At 44.3% G+C, this 14,446-nt stretch overlaps 1 protein-coding gene across 4 annotated transcripts in view; it reads left to right on the top strand.

Moving 5' to 3' along the window:
• Window positions 1-14,446, top strand: part of MECP2 (methyl-CpG binding protein 2) — a gene marked incomplete at its 5' end in the record, with an annotated part of 93,719 nt that overhangs the window by 17,624 nt on the left and 61,649 nt on the right. For 2 of the 4 annotated variants that reach the window (XM_079958731.1, XM_079958729.1), the window contains one exon: window positions 2,969-3,067. The exons of the other annotated variants lie outside the window; for them this stretch is intronic. In XM_079958731.1, the coding sequence (XP_079814857.1) occupies window positions 3,066-3,067 (2 nt within the window). The remainder of the gene's footprint in view (window positions 1-2,968; window positions 3,068-14,446) is intronic. 4 annotated transcript variants of the gene reach the window in all.

The following is a 14,446-nucleotide window of genomic DNA, read 5'->3' as shown; positions in this document are numbered from 1 at the left end:
TCGAGGCTCGGACCGCCATTAAGCGCTGGCGCCGACCGGAAGTCTTGAAGTACCGTATTTTTCGTCCCATAGGACGCTCCGTCCCATAGGACGCACCTATTTTTTGGGGGAAATAAAGGAAATAATTTTTTCCTTTATTTCCCCCCCAAAACCAGGTCGGGGAAACCGAACCAGGTCGAGGAACAACGGGATGGCGGCACTGTGCCTCCTTGCCGTCCCCCGAGCTTGTGGGGCTGGCCGATGTTTGTCCGGCGGGCGGGGCGCTCTGCTTCAGGGTGCCCATCGCGCCGGGCGGCAGGCTGCTATCCACAGCGTGGGGAGCCCTGTGGGGAACTCCTGCAGGGCTCCAACACGTTGCGGATGTCTGTCCGGCGGGCAGGGCGCTCTGCTTCAGGGCACTCTCGCGCCGGGCGGCAGGCTGCTATCCGCAGCGTAGACAGCCCTGCGGGACCTCCCGCAGGGCTGTGTAGGCTGTGGATGTGTTCCCGAAGCGCCAGGCGCTCTGCTTTCAGGGCGCCCGGTGCTCCAGGAAGCAGGCTGCTATCCGCAGCGTAGACAGCCCTGCAGGACCTCCCGCAGGGTTGCCTAGGCTGCGGATGTGTTCCTGAAGCGCCGGGCGCACTGTTTTCAGGGCACCCGACGCTCTGGGAAGCAGGCTGCGGATGTGTTCCCGAAGTGCTGGGCGCTCTGCTTTCAGCGTGACCGGCGCTCTGGGAAGCAGGCTGCTATCCGCAGCCTAGACAGCCCTGCAGGAACTCCCGCAGGGCTGCTTAGGCTGCGGATGTGGATGTGTTCCTGAAGCCTGGAGAGCGAGAGGGGTCGGTGCGCACCGGCCCCTCTCGTTCTCCAAGCTTCAGCGAAAGCCTGCATTCGCCCCATAGGATGCACCCAGATTTCCCCTTCATTTTTGGAGGGGAAAAAGTGCGTCCTATAGGGCGAAAAATACGGTATTTCAATGGTACTGCATGAACATTGCCTCAGTGGTGTTAAGGGGACCTAGTGTGAAAGGGACCATGCTGTCTATGGCTTGCTTTCATTAAAAGATGCGGTACAAAATTCCATACAAGCTGAAGTCTTTGAACTGCCTTAAAGGGCAGGCCCATGTAGAGTGTGTTGTGATAGTCCATTGGGAGGCTAATAATGCATGTAATGACAGACACTGACTAAAGCATGGGAGTAACTAGGAGCTGGATGTCGCTGGCATTCTGCCCAAGGCACAGGCATGCGTCGTTCTGCCGGGATTCTACGTTATTGAGTTTTCAGGGATCTGTTCTAAACATGCTCATTATGTTTGTTTGCCTACTGCTTCATCTGCTTGTTTAGGCTACTATGTTCTTAATGCCTTCTGGAGAAGGAAAAGCTCCAAAGCTTAGCAGCATCAATAAAAAATTCCCAGTAGAGGGGATGGCAAGGTATGTGTTTTCTTTGGGCAACAAGGTGGCATTTTGTTGTTGCAACTTGGAGTGTCTCTGAGTCCAATAATTTGTTAACAGCATAACTTGTGGTAAGGGTGGTTTGATTGGCATACAAGTTCTGTGGTTGTTTTTAATGGCAGCTTCAGCTGCAAAGCACCTGCCCCTTTCCTTTTTATCTTCCTTTTCCTCCTCATGCCACACAATTTCCTGTTGCTTTTAGAGTTAGATTACTATTGCATGCTACCCCAATCTCCAAGTGGTATGAGATTCCAGGGGTTCCAGGCACTTAGCCAAGGTCTGTGCTTCCTTTTTAAAATGAGGCACAGTGGACTGTGATGTCTTTATAATAGTTGGTTTATTTATACATATATACAACCTAGCCATCTGTCATGGATAGTTTAGTTGAGATTCCTTAGGGACGTGGGTGGCGCTGTGGTCTAAACTACTGAGCCTCTTGGGTTTGCTGATTGGAAGGTCGGCGGTTCAAATCCACAGAACGGTAGTGAACTCCCATTGCTCTGTCCCAGCTTCTGCCAACCTAGCAGTTCAAAAACACATCAGTGCAAGTAATTAAATAGGTACCGCTGTGGTGGGAAGGTAAACAGTGTTTCCGTGCGCTCTGGTACTTGTCGCAGTGTCCTGCTGCACCAGAAGTGGTTTAGTTATGCTGGCCACATGACACAGAAAGCTGTCTGTGGACAAATACCTGCTCCCTCCTTCTTTAAAACCTGGACTTGAATAGGTTGCAGCTGAGAGGCTGGCTCTGACTTTAGACTCTTGTTAGCAAGAAAATGGAGTGCACCTTCAGAGGGGAAGTCAAACCATTGTGTTAGCAACACTGAAGTGACATCCCTGGGGCACAAGCCTGGACTTTAGACTAGTGATGGGAAAATCCCCAAGTCCCTAAAATACCCATTGAGTCAATTACCCATCTCCTACTACCCTTCTGAGAAAAAACCCATCCCACCCTCCCACTATATATAAGGGTCTGGTGACTTCTGTTTCAGTGTATCTGAAGAAGTGTGTATGCACACGAAAGCTTATACCCAGAACAAACTTAGTTGGTCTCTAAGGTGCTACTGGACAAATTTTTATTTAGTTCGACTGCATCAGACCAACACGGCTACCTACCTGAATGTCCCTAAAATGTTAATGTTAGAAACTAAAATACTGATTCAAGTGCCTGTTGAGAGCATGCTCGCTATGGCAGCACATATACTAAAATTGGAACGATACAGAAAAGATGAGCATGGTCCCTGTGCAAGTGCCTGGTGAGAGCTAGTGTGGTAAGGCATGTACAGTGGTACCTCGGGTTAAGAACTTAATTCATTCAGGAGGTCCGTTCTTAAACTGAAACTGTTCTTAACCTGAAGCACCACTTTAGCTAATGGGGCCTCCTGCTGCTGCCGCGCCGCTGCCACACGATTTCTGTTCTCATCCTGAAGCAAAGTTCTTAACCCAAGGTACTACTTCTGGGTTAGCGGAGTCTGTAACCTGAAGTGTCTGTAACCCGAGGTACCACTGTAATAGGAAAACTCCATGTGAAGTTGCAGATCCTACAGATCCCCACAGAATTTCCCCAATCAAATAGCAAAAGATGGATCTAAAGAACACACAGGAGGCTACAAGGTTCAGGAAGAAAAGACAAATATGTAAGTGTTCACATGCAAAAATGGTTTATGTGTATGGTAGAGATACGACTGTGAACAGTGTTAAGGGTTTAGGGGGGAAAGGGGGGGGGTGTCCAAGGGCAAGTGAGGCAGAGTAAAGGAAAGGGAGCTATGTGTCATCTTTAAGGCAATATTTCCAATTTAGCAAATTTTACTAGTTTGAAACATTTGTTCAGCTCTTTTAAACTTTCCTGTGCTAGATAAAGGCAGTTTCCCAAGGCCTAGTAAGAGCTTGGATCCAAAGGCTGCATTAACCCAGAGGTTATTTTTTAAAATACAGTGGTCCTGGCCTACTGAGCCCCCTATACAGTGGTACCTTGGGTTACATACGCTTCAGGTTACATACGCTTCAGGTTAAGAACAGTTTCAGGTTAAGAACGGACCTCCGGAATGAATTAAATACTTAACCCGAGGTACCACTGTACATTGTAGCTTAAAGATGCCTATTTTTCTGCATATATAGACATTGGCATTTGTTACTGGCAAAAAAGATGTTTGATAGTTTCCTAGGTACCCCAGTGTGGGTGGGGGGAAGTATATGTAACTGGGCCTAAATTGCAGTTCATTTTTAAAGGGCATCATTTCTCAGAAGTGGATGATGCCATAGGCTTCCAGTGTCGTTTTTCACGTTTATAGGTGAAAACCCTTTAGTGCCACTCTTTGGGCATTATTGGTCAGGTCAGAAGCTTGTTAATGCTGTAGCAGTGACCATTTGTTTATATTTTTGGAAAAGTATGCTTTGGGCCACTAGAAATGGAAGTGATGTTCTCTTGTTGATGAGGAACAAGACGGTACTGTGAGGCCTGGGAAGCAGGGGAAGAGCTGCTTAAAAGCAAGTTGTAAAGCTGGCTGTGCAAGGGTGCTTGATAAACCAGGCTTTCTGTTGGCTTTGGCAACGCTGTGTGGATTGTATTTTTGCAAGCTGACTAGATCCTTAACAATTTCTCCTCTGTACTATGTACCAAGCTTCCAGCTTTGGTCTCTGTTTATTTGAAAAGATCATACTGTGCTGTAGTGCAGTTTGCAGCTTCTATTGCTGTGCCATCTGTATCATTCTGGTTCTCTGCCTCTCTCCCTGCACAACTGCATCACAAAACACAGTGTAACCATTTGTTAAGAACTTAGAAAAAAACACATTTGAGGATTAGTTTAAATGTTTTGTTCGTGGACTGATAGGAGACTAACAGAGAATCAATATTCAAAAGAAACTAAGGGGTGCCACAATATCTCTGTTTACTGTGGAATTGAGGGCCACACACAACATGATGGAGTTAGCCATGTTTATTCATCCATCGGTTGGCATCAAAACAGGCATGGAGGGAGATGAACTCTTATCCTGCTCAAACTCTTGTCATTTCAAGTCGTTTGTCTCCTCAGCTATTCAGTGTGATGTGGTAAGGTTTGCAAAAGTTGCTTTCTCCTGTCCCTGCACCTTTCTTGATGTTGAAAGCAGTCAGCCCCCCCCCCGCCCCCAACAGTGGATGCTCCTGTTGTGCTTGGTTAGATGGGTCTCCTTGACAAACGGTTTGCGAGCTAATAGTATAATGTCTTCAGGGCTGCTTTTCATTCTCGTTCTAAAATACATGGTGGTGCCCTCAAGTGTTCCCCATCCGTTGTTGAGAAAAGGTATGAATATTCCAAAGAGAGGAAATTAAAGCTGATGAACCACTTGAGTGGCTTGTCCGACAACTGTCCATCTTCTAAAACAGATTTATATTACCATTTGAGCTTTACAGGTACAGGTGTGCTTATATGGAAATAATGTATCAATTGGTCCTATGTGGTAGTTAGTTATGGTTGAAGCTGTTCTGCAAGTGATTAAATGCTTTAATCTTCTTTCTGTGAGGATGTGAATTGGCATTTTGTAATTGCAACAAGCTGTGTCATGGGTTAAAACTGAAATCAAAGAAGTGAAAATTCAGAGCAATCTTCTTCTTCAAGCCTCATTTTTTTAAAATCTGGTGCTGTATAATCTGGTGCGCCTTCCCTGGCATAAAAAGTGTTTTGGTTTTTAAAATATATCTTAGTCAAACAATATATTTATATCTATATATCTCTATAAATCTACCTATATATGTGGGAGGGGAAGAAAATGATATGATGCAAAGATACGTTTTAAATGTTTCTTCTTACAATTGAACCTGCCACAAAAAAATCACAATACTGGCCCGTGGCCCTACAGCCCTGATGCTGAGGCTTTTATGGAGGTAGATGCAGATCAAAAGGGGCTTGCCAACAGAAGGTGAACACTGAAAATCTTAAAAAGAAGTGGTTTGCAAAAAGGGAATGAGCTGGTGTTGTGCAGATGCAGAAGAAATTGGAAATGAAACTCTGCAAGCTTATATATATGCACGCACTTCCTGGCCCTTCTACAGCTGAAGCACCGTGTGCATTACTGAAAGGATGTTCAAACACCCACAACCAAAATATGAAAAGTAGCTGTTGTGGGTTCCAGGATGCTGTGTCAGAACCTGTAGCCTAAGGTTGTGTCCATACTCCTGTTTACTGTGCACTCAGTTCTTTTCCAGTGCTGGGTTTTAAATGCATAAGTATCCTGTACTTTTTAATAAAATACTACTGTTTGATGCATTATTTCTCAAAGCAGCTTCACATGGATTGGAGTCCTGAAGCCATTCACACCTTGGCTAGAGACAAATTAGGATCACCTTTGCATGGAACGTTCTCCCCCCTTGACATGTACAAAAGCAAAGGAATGAAGCTGTGTTGATGTGAACATCTGGGGGGAAGTGCTGTGAAAGGCCTGGGGGCAGGCACAACTTACTGGCTCTAAGGCAGAAATGTGAACACATCGTCAGTTCCAGCTTTTGTGAAAACTGTTGATTGATCTCTGGCTTCAGTTACAGTAACAAGTTGCTGTTGAACCCCTTTTTATGTCAGTGAAAGTATCATATTTTGAGTTTAGTCAATTAAATAGTGTTGTGCTGACCTGTGGTTCCTGTCATAAATCTGCCTTTTTCATGAGTAGCCACGTTATAGTTTGAATTATGGAAGTGATTTGCAGAAAGACTCCCACACCTTCTGTAGAACCAAATAGGATATAAAAAAGCTTCCCTCGGGGGGGGGGGGGGAGAGGGACCACATCACACTAAACTCATATTGACACTAGAAACAGAATTTGTAAAGCACTTTCATCTCCCATTATAAGTGTTTAGGGGTTTAATAATATAGATTTTTGTGGGGGTGGGGTAAGGGTAGGGTTTTTATATTCAGCTTCTGCAGATGTAGTTATGAAGATGTTTATTGAGGCTTTGCAACTTTTGACTGGAAGTTGCTTTTTTTAAAAGTAGTTTAGGCTACTTTTAAAAAGTAGTAGTAATTCAGGGCACAATACTACACTCAAGTTTTGCTGGCTTAGCAACTACAGTGGTACCTCTGGTTGCGCACGGGATCCATTCCGGAGCTCCGGTTGGATCCCGAGGTGTGCGTATCCGGAGGTGCCGCTTCTGCACATGCGCGCGGCACGGTTTAGTGCTTCTGTTCATGCACACGTGGCAAACCCCAGAAAAATACTTCTGGGTTTGCTGCGCATGTATCCCGAAGGATACGTAACAGGAGGTGAACGTACAAGTAGAGGTATAACTGTATGGGATTTGTCAGAAACTCTGCTGTGAAATGCAGAGATTGCCATCCTAAAAGGAATGGGTGGGATGTAGGCATCACAGAGGAAAGGCCTTTTCTTTGAACCTGGGGATCCCTGCCCAGGCAGGGCTCCTACAGGCTCTGGACTCCTGTTACCCATGACTGGGTCTTGTGGCTGGGCACTGACAGTTCCCCATGATATGTGTATTTCCTGTCTGCTGTTGTGGCTGAGTGATTAGGGAGCTGTTCAGTGTGGGTTTGAGTGCATGCTCTTTTTTCCCCTCAACATTTTTTTAACCAGTCACATAAAAGGTGAGTAGGGACATTTGTTCCCTTCCCCCTGGTGGGCCTTGTGATACCATTTCCTACTTCCCACAGCAGGAGGGCTATGTGGGCTCTTTGAACTGTGGTGGGAGCTGTGTTGCATGGGCTGTCCTTTCCTTTGGTGTCTTGTGCTCCAAATGGTGGTTGTAAGCAGCATAAGGGAGGGACGCAGGTGGCGCTGTGGGTTAAAGCCTCAGCGCCTAGGACTTGCCGATCGAAAGGTCGGCGGTTCGAATCCCTGCGGCGGGGTGCGCTCCCGCTGCTCGGTCCCAGCGCCTGCCAACCTAGCAGTTCGAAAGCACCTCCGGGTGCAAGTAGATAAATAGGGACCGCTTACCAGCGGGAAGGTAAACGGCGTTTCCGTGTGCGGCTCTGGCTCGCCAGAGCAGCGATGTCACGCTGGCCACGTGACCCGGAAGTGTCTCCGGACAGCGCTGGCCCCTGGCCTCTTAAGTGAGATGGGCGCACAACCCCAGAGTCTGTCAAGACTGGCCCGTACGGGCAGGGGTACCTTTACCTTTACCTTTACCTAAGCAGCATAAGAGAATGTAACCACATAGTGGTTCCTGGCTGAGCTCCTAAAACTGATGGAGTGAGGGTGCTGTACTGTTGTTTTGTGGAGCTTTGCAAATGAGCCCAGACAAGTTGCAAGCCTCAGTATGGGAAAAATATAAATATCTATTACAGGGGTCGGTAACCTAAGGCCCAGGGAAGTGGCCCATGGGGGTCGTTTAACCAGCCCATGAGCTGCCCCCCAACTGAGCCGCCTGCAGTTTGTGTTTCCACATTGGCAGTGGAGGATGAACTTACTTGTTCCTTCTTTGCTACTAGCCCACCCATTTCTTCACTTGCATGCAATTCTTTTTTTCCTTCTTTTTATTAGTTTTCTTACCTGATGAACAAACACAGACAATAAAATAAATCAAAATAGTAAAATGACAACATCAAACAAAAAAGAAAAAAATACAAAAAGCATACATACAACCATAAATAGATAAGTTATTACATACGGACTTATGTCACCCTATTCTTTAATCTCATTTCCTTCTCTAATAGGCTTCCGTCATCAACGTGGGTTTATTTTGTATATTTTTTAAACTGCTCCTTTTATCTTTTCTTCATTTCTGCTGTTTTCAGCAAACAATACTTTTAATCCATGTTGTGTTTTGTGAAAATTAATCAAAGCAAATCCAGGTTTTGACTTGGGGACACAGTTTTTTAAATAATCTCTGTAAATTTCCCATTCCTTTTGGGATTTTTGGTTAGACTGTCTCCTAATCGCATCTGTCATTTTTGCCAATTTGAGATATTCAAATAATTTATCCTGCCATTCCCTTTTTGTTGGTACTATTTCACTTTTCCAATTTCTAGCTATTAATACTCTTGTTGCCATTGTAGTATATAGAAATATTCTCTTTTTTTTATTTGGGATATCCGAATCTAAGATGTCCAAAAGGAAAGCTTCTGGTTTCTTTATAAAGGTTTGCTTAAACATTTTTTTCAACTCCTCATATATAATATCCCAGAAGTTCTTAATTTGTTTGCAACCCCACCACATGTGAAACAGTGTCTCTTCTGCTGTTTACACTTCCAGCAAGTGTTAGAGCTTGTTTTATACATTTTAGATACTTTGCTGGGAGTTATATACCACCTGTAGAACATCTTCAACAGATTTTCCTTTAGTGTATAACAGACCGTAAATTTCCATTCTCTATTCCATAACCTTTCCCATGCTGATAGTTGGATATTTTTGCCAAAATCTTTCGCCTACTTAATCATTACTTCTTTCACCTCTTCATCTTTCATCTCCCGTTCTAAGCCTGCACATTCTATAAATTATTCTTTTCTTATTTTGTATTAGTTCTTTATCTATTTTTGATTCTTCCATTTCAAAACCGTTTTTATCGTCTTTCTTGAATATCTCTATTGATACAAAATTTAAAAATTCCTTCCAGTAGCACCTTAGAGACCAATTAAGTTTGTTATTGGTACAGTGGTACCTCAGGTTAAGTACTTAATTCGTTCCAGAGGTTCGTACTTAACCTGAAACTGTTCTTAACCTGAAGCACCACTTTAGCTAATTGGGCCTCCCGCTGCTGCTGCGCCGCTAGAGCACGATTATCATCCTGAAGCAAAGTTCTTAACCTGAAGCACTATTTCTGGGTTAGCGGAGTCTGTAACCTGAAGCGTATGTAACCTGAAGCGTATGTAACCTGAAGCGTATGTAACCTGAGGTACCACTGTATGAGCTTTCGTGTAAATGCATACTTCTTCGACTACAGCAGACCAACACGGCTACCTACCTGTAACTACCTCTATTGATGATATTGTTGCCGCCCGTCAGGTGTTGCTTTATTTCCCCGTATTATTTCACTTTCAATTTGTTTTCTTCTTCTTCTTCTTCTTCTTCTTCTTCTTCTTCTTCTTCTTCTTCTTCTTCTTCTTCTTCTTCATCTTTATATGTAGCCCAATTTGTACCCATACTTTTTCTTTTACTGCTGTGGCCTCCAAAGGGAGTTCTGGGTTCTAATAGATCAGGGTCGGCAAAGTTTACCTCGCCTCGGCCGGTTCACTGCAGCGGAGATCCTTCTGTGGCCCGCGATTTCTGGCGTCTGTGCAGACACAATTTCTAGTTCTGCGCAGATGCAATTTCCGGCACCGCAGCAGCGGGGACTCGCCGAGCAGGCGGCTCAGTTGGGGGGCGGCTCGTGGGCCAGTTAAACTACCCCTGTTGACTGCTTGTGGCCCATGGGCCTTAGGTTACCTACCCCTGTAATAGATCTTTATATTTCCACCATACCTTACATAGTGGCTTCCTTATAACATGATTTAGGAAGCCTCTATGAATTTTTACTTTCTCATATCCCAGTATGCATGTCACCCGAAACGGTTATTGAAACCTTCCAGATCAAGTTAGTCTGGGTTCTGTAGTGTCATCCAGTCCTTTAACCAACTTAAGCAAGCCAATTCATAATAGTTTCAGGTCTGGCAGTGCAAGTCCTCCTCTGTTTTTGCTGTCTATTAATAATTTATGTTTAATTCTAGGTTTTTTGTATTGCCAAAGAAACTTCGAAAGGTCTTTCTGCCATGACTTGAAACATCCTGAACCCCCAATCACTGGGATCATCTGAAACAAAAACATCATCTTAGAAAGAAGTATGCATTTACACGAAAGCTCATACAATGGTACCTCAGGTTACATACGCTTCAGGTTACATACGCTTCAGGTTACAGACTCCGCTAACCCAGAAATAGTGCTTCAGGTTAAGAACTTTGCTTCAGGATGATAATCGTGCTCTAGCGGCGCAGTAACAGCGGGAAGCCCAATTCATTTTTACTGTGGATACTCTCCCCCAGAGCGATAGGTTCAGCCTATTTCATATTTCTAAGTCCTTTTTGATTTCTTTCCATATCTTTAAATAATTATCTTTAAGTAGGTTACTGTTTTTATTTGTTAACCAAATTCTCAAATATTTAGCCTTGTTAACTATTGTTAATCCCGAATTTATTTGCAGTTCTTCTTTCTCTTGTGCAGACATATTTTTTGCTAGCATTTTGTTTTTGTTTATTTTTAATCACGCCACCTTTCCAAATTCAGAAATCCTATCTAATATTTTTAATACGCTTTCTGCCGAAATTTTGGTAGATATTACCAAATCATCTGCAAAGGCCTTTATTTTATATGATTTACTTTCTACTACTATTCATTTTATTTCTGGGTCTTTACTTATTGCAATCGCTAATGATTCTAATACCATAATAAACGATAGAGGTGACAAAGGGCAGCCTTGCCTACTCCCTTTCTTTATGTTGAAATCTTCTGTTATTTCATTATTTCTAATCAGCTTTGCTCTCTGATTTTGCTATAATAACTCAAGGCCTCTGCTGAAAGTTTCCCCAAAGCCTGTAGTTTCTATAGTTTTTTCCTATAACTCCAAGATATATGCAATTCTTGGTCACCTCTGGCTAGCAAGTCAGTTATTAAATACAAGGTGGGTTTTGTAGGTTTTGTGTGTGTTGATGCTGAAGCCCAGGGTAGGAGTCTTGTTAGAATAAATTATAAACTCAAATAAAAAAGCAGCCAGTGCTTGGCAGGGCCTCCTGGCCAGCTTTGCCTTCAGAGGCCCAGTGCAGGTGTACTCGGCTGCCCCCCCCCCGACGAGCCTTCATTGGCTCCCGTCAGGCATGGGTGGTATGTGGGCATTGTTGCTGGCACAGTCCCTGACTGGTGGACATTGGCTGTGTTTTCAGGGATGCTTAGACCATGGCTACCCATTTTGTACAGTATTGTCTGGTAGAGTGTTTCCCCCCACAAAAAATCCTCAGGTAACCCTGTACAGTGGTACCTCAGGTTACATTCGCTTCAGGTTACAGACTCCCCTAACCCAGAAATAATACCTTGGGTTAAGAACTTTGCTTCAGGATGAGAACAAAAATTGCGTGGCAGCAGCGCGGCAGCAGTGGGAGGCCCCATTAGCTAAAGTGGTGCTTCAGGTTAAGAACAGTTTCAGGTTAAGAACAGACCTCCGGAACAAATTAAGTACATAACCAGAGGTACCACTGTATAGTTGTTCCAGTTCTGCTGGCATTGTGGTTGTGTACCCCCCCAAAAATAAAACCCAGTGCTCCACATAATTGGTGTATAGAATTGCTTTGTCAGACTTCCACATCCTGTAGATTTGTTAAAGTTTTTTTTTTTAAATTCCTTAATGTCTAACTTCGAGTGGTACTTAACCCGAGGTACCACTGTAGAATGAAAGTTGTTGGAAAAACACATATTTGAGATGTGCGTCTAATCTTGCCTGCCTCTTCACTACTTAAAAACCCATTTTGACTTTGACATAGAAGGAAGCATTGAACAATATTGCACTTTTTCCTATAACACAATATTTTTGAAGAATGTGTAAGGAATATAGGCTCCACAGTGGCTTTAGGGTAAAAAAATAAAATAAAACTATGTGGTTCTAGGAGATTTTCCCTCTACTGCGGTGGTGGAGGGGCCCTCTAGTTATAAAGCAATTTTTATTTCCTGTTTCACCTGCATCAGTAGCAGAGATCTGCTAGTCACTGAAGTTTGCTTTGCAGCACTATTGATATGATGACACAGCTTCTAAATCTGGGCTGTACTCTTGATGGGCGGAAACATTTGTCCAGGCTGCATTGTTTTTACGTGCAGCAGTTTTACAGCATGTTTGTGTGGCTGGATAAAGAAATGAGTTGTTGTGGTGCCTTAGAGGCTAACATGTCCATTGTATGAGAGGCTTCTGTAGGCATATTAAAGAGGCGTATCTATTTGGTTTTAGTGTATTCTGAGTGGATAAATGAACAACATCTGAACTATCAGGAAAAAGGTATCAATTAGCTTATCAGCACTGTGTATGTGTTATTTTTAAAAGTGAGCTGAAACATGCAAATAAAGAATGTCTGTACAGTGGTACCTCTGGATACGAACGGGATCTGTTCCGGAGCCCCATTTGCATCCTGAAGTAAACGTAACACGTGACTGTGCGTCTGCGCATGCATGGGTCACGTTTCACCGCTTCCACGCGTGCGCGTGACATCATCTTGAGCGTTCGCGCATGCGGAAGCGGCGAAACCTGGAAGTAATGCGCTCCGTTACTTCCAGGTCGCCGTGGAGCGCACACCGAAAATACTTAACTTGAAGCTACTTTAACCCGAGGTATGACTGTATACATTTGCTTCATTCACATGATTATGCTTTTGTCAGATAAACAGAGCACTGAAGCTTTTCCTCCTGGCCACTAGACCACTCCTGACTTATTCAGCGCCTTCTGGCTTTGGAGATTTCAGTAGACATTGTGCAGTTTTCAAGCAAGTCTTCACAGGTATATATTTAAGAACCTAGTTTTTAAAACAAGACTGCAGCAAAAAGTTGAGCTTCTCAGAATGTTGGATTCTGCAGGCAATATTGAAATCTGTAGCTTTAGTTATACCTGCACAAAATATACACAAACCCTGTTCATTGCATTATACCTGTCCTTTTTCCAAGTTGTCCCCTGGAGCAACCTTCATACTCAGGTTTCCTGTGAACAGTCATTGGTCTGGTTTGCATTCTTTTTTGCACCAGCGTGGAAGAGCTATTACTAAATATACACATCATTTTTTATTTTTTATGTGAAGCATGGCAGTATGAGTTTTGTTAAAAGTAGTACTTTTGTGTCGAGAAGAAAGCAAAACTCATCAGACAGCACCAAGTTGTAGCAATATTAGGGGTGTGAGGCTGTTAATAAGGTGCCGTATTTTTCGCCCTATAGGGCGCACTGGCCCATAGGACGCACCTCGTTTTTTGGGGGGGAAATGAATTTTAAAAATTTATTTCCCCCCCAGCCCCCAGAACAGGCTGCTATCCGCAAGCCTTGCGATATACCTTGCGGATAGCTTCCTGAAGCCTGGAGAGCGTGAGGGGTCAGTGCGCACCGACGCCTCTCGCTCTCCAGGCTTCAGCAAAAGCCTGCATTCGCCCCATAGGATGCACACACATTTCTCCTTCATTTTTGGAGGGTAAAAAGTGCGTCTTATAGGGCAAAACAACAGGGACGCGGGTGGCGCTGTGGGTAAAACCTCAGTGCCTAGGACTTGCCGATCGTATGGTCGGCGGTTCGAATCCCCGCGGCAGGGTGAGCTCCCGTCGTTCGGTCCCACCTCCTGCCCACCTAGCAGTTCAAAAGCACCCCTAAGTGCAAGTAGATAAATAGGTACCGCTTTATAGCGGGAAGGTAACGGCGTTTCCCTGCGCTGCGCTGGTGCTGGCTCGCCAGAGCAGCTTCGTCACGCTGGCCACGTGACCTGGAAGTGTCTGCGGACAGCGCTGGCTCCCGGCCTCTTAAGCGAGATGAGCACGCAACCCCAGAGTCGGACACGACTGGCCTGTACGGGCAGGGGTACCTTTACCTTTACCTTTATAGGGCAAAAAATATGGTATATAGCCTCAAAGGCTACACTACAGTCAGCTAATTTCTATGTCACTTCATCTTCTCTGATCTTCTGCACTTGAGCTACTTGTAGAACTGCTTACCATGATCTGAATTTAATAATAAAAATGATGAAGGCTTTCTGTATGTGCCTCTTCATGGCAGACATGGTAATGCTGAGCTGTTAACATTTGCATTGATATCTAAAGGAGAGGAATTAATCTTTCCCCATTATGGTTTTGGTTATGATAAGGATTTGCAGGAGTTCGCCTTCTGCTTAAAACTGTAATTTGGAAAAGTGGCCCTACTTCCAGCCCTTCTCTGTCTGAAAGAAGAAGCTAGCTTTAATGGACATTCACAGATGGAGCTCCTCAACAAGTGACACTGTTGTCCGTATATTTAAAGCCTTTCCCCCTTTTTATGCCATACAAGGATAGAACAGCCTTCTCCAGCCTGGAACCCCTCCAGTTGCAGTTGGACTCCTACTCCCATCTGCCCCAGCCTA

The sequence above is a fragment of the Podarcis cretensis genome, assembly GCF_951804945.1.
Source record: "Podarcis cretensis genome assembly, chromosome: 17".
NCBI classification, from domain to species: domain Eukaryota; kingdom Metazoa; phylum Chordata; class Lepidosauria; order Squamata; family Lacertidae; genus Podarcis; species Podarcis cretensis.
The sequence above is the reverse complement of the archived record's forward strand: the minus strand, read 5'-3'. Positions and strand labels throughout refer to the sequence as shown.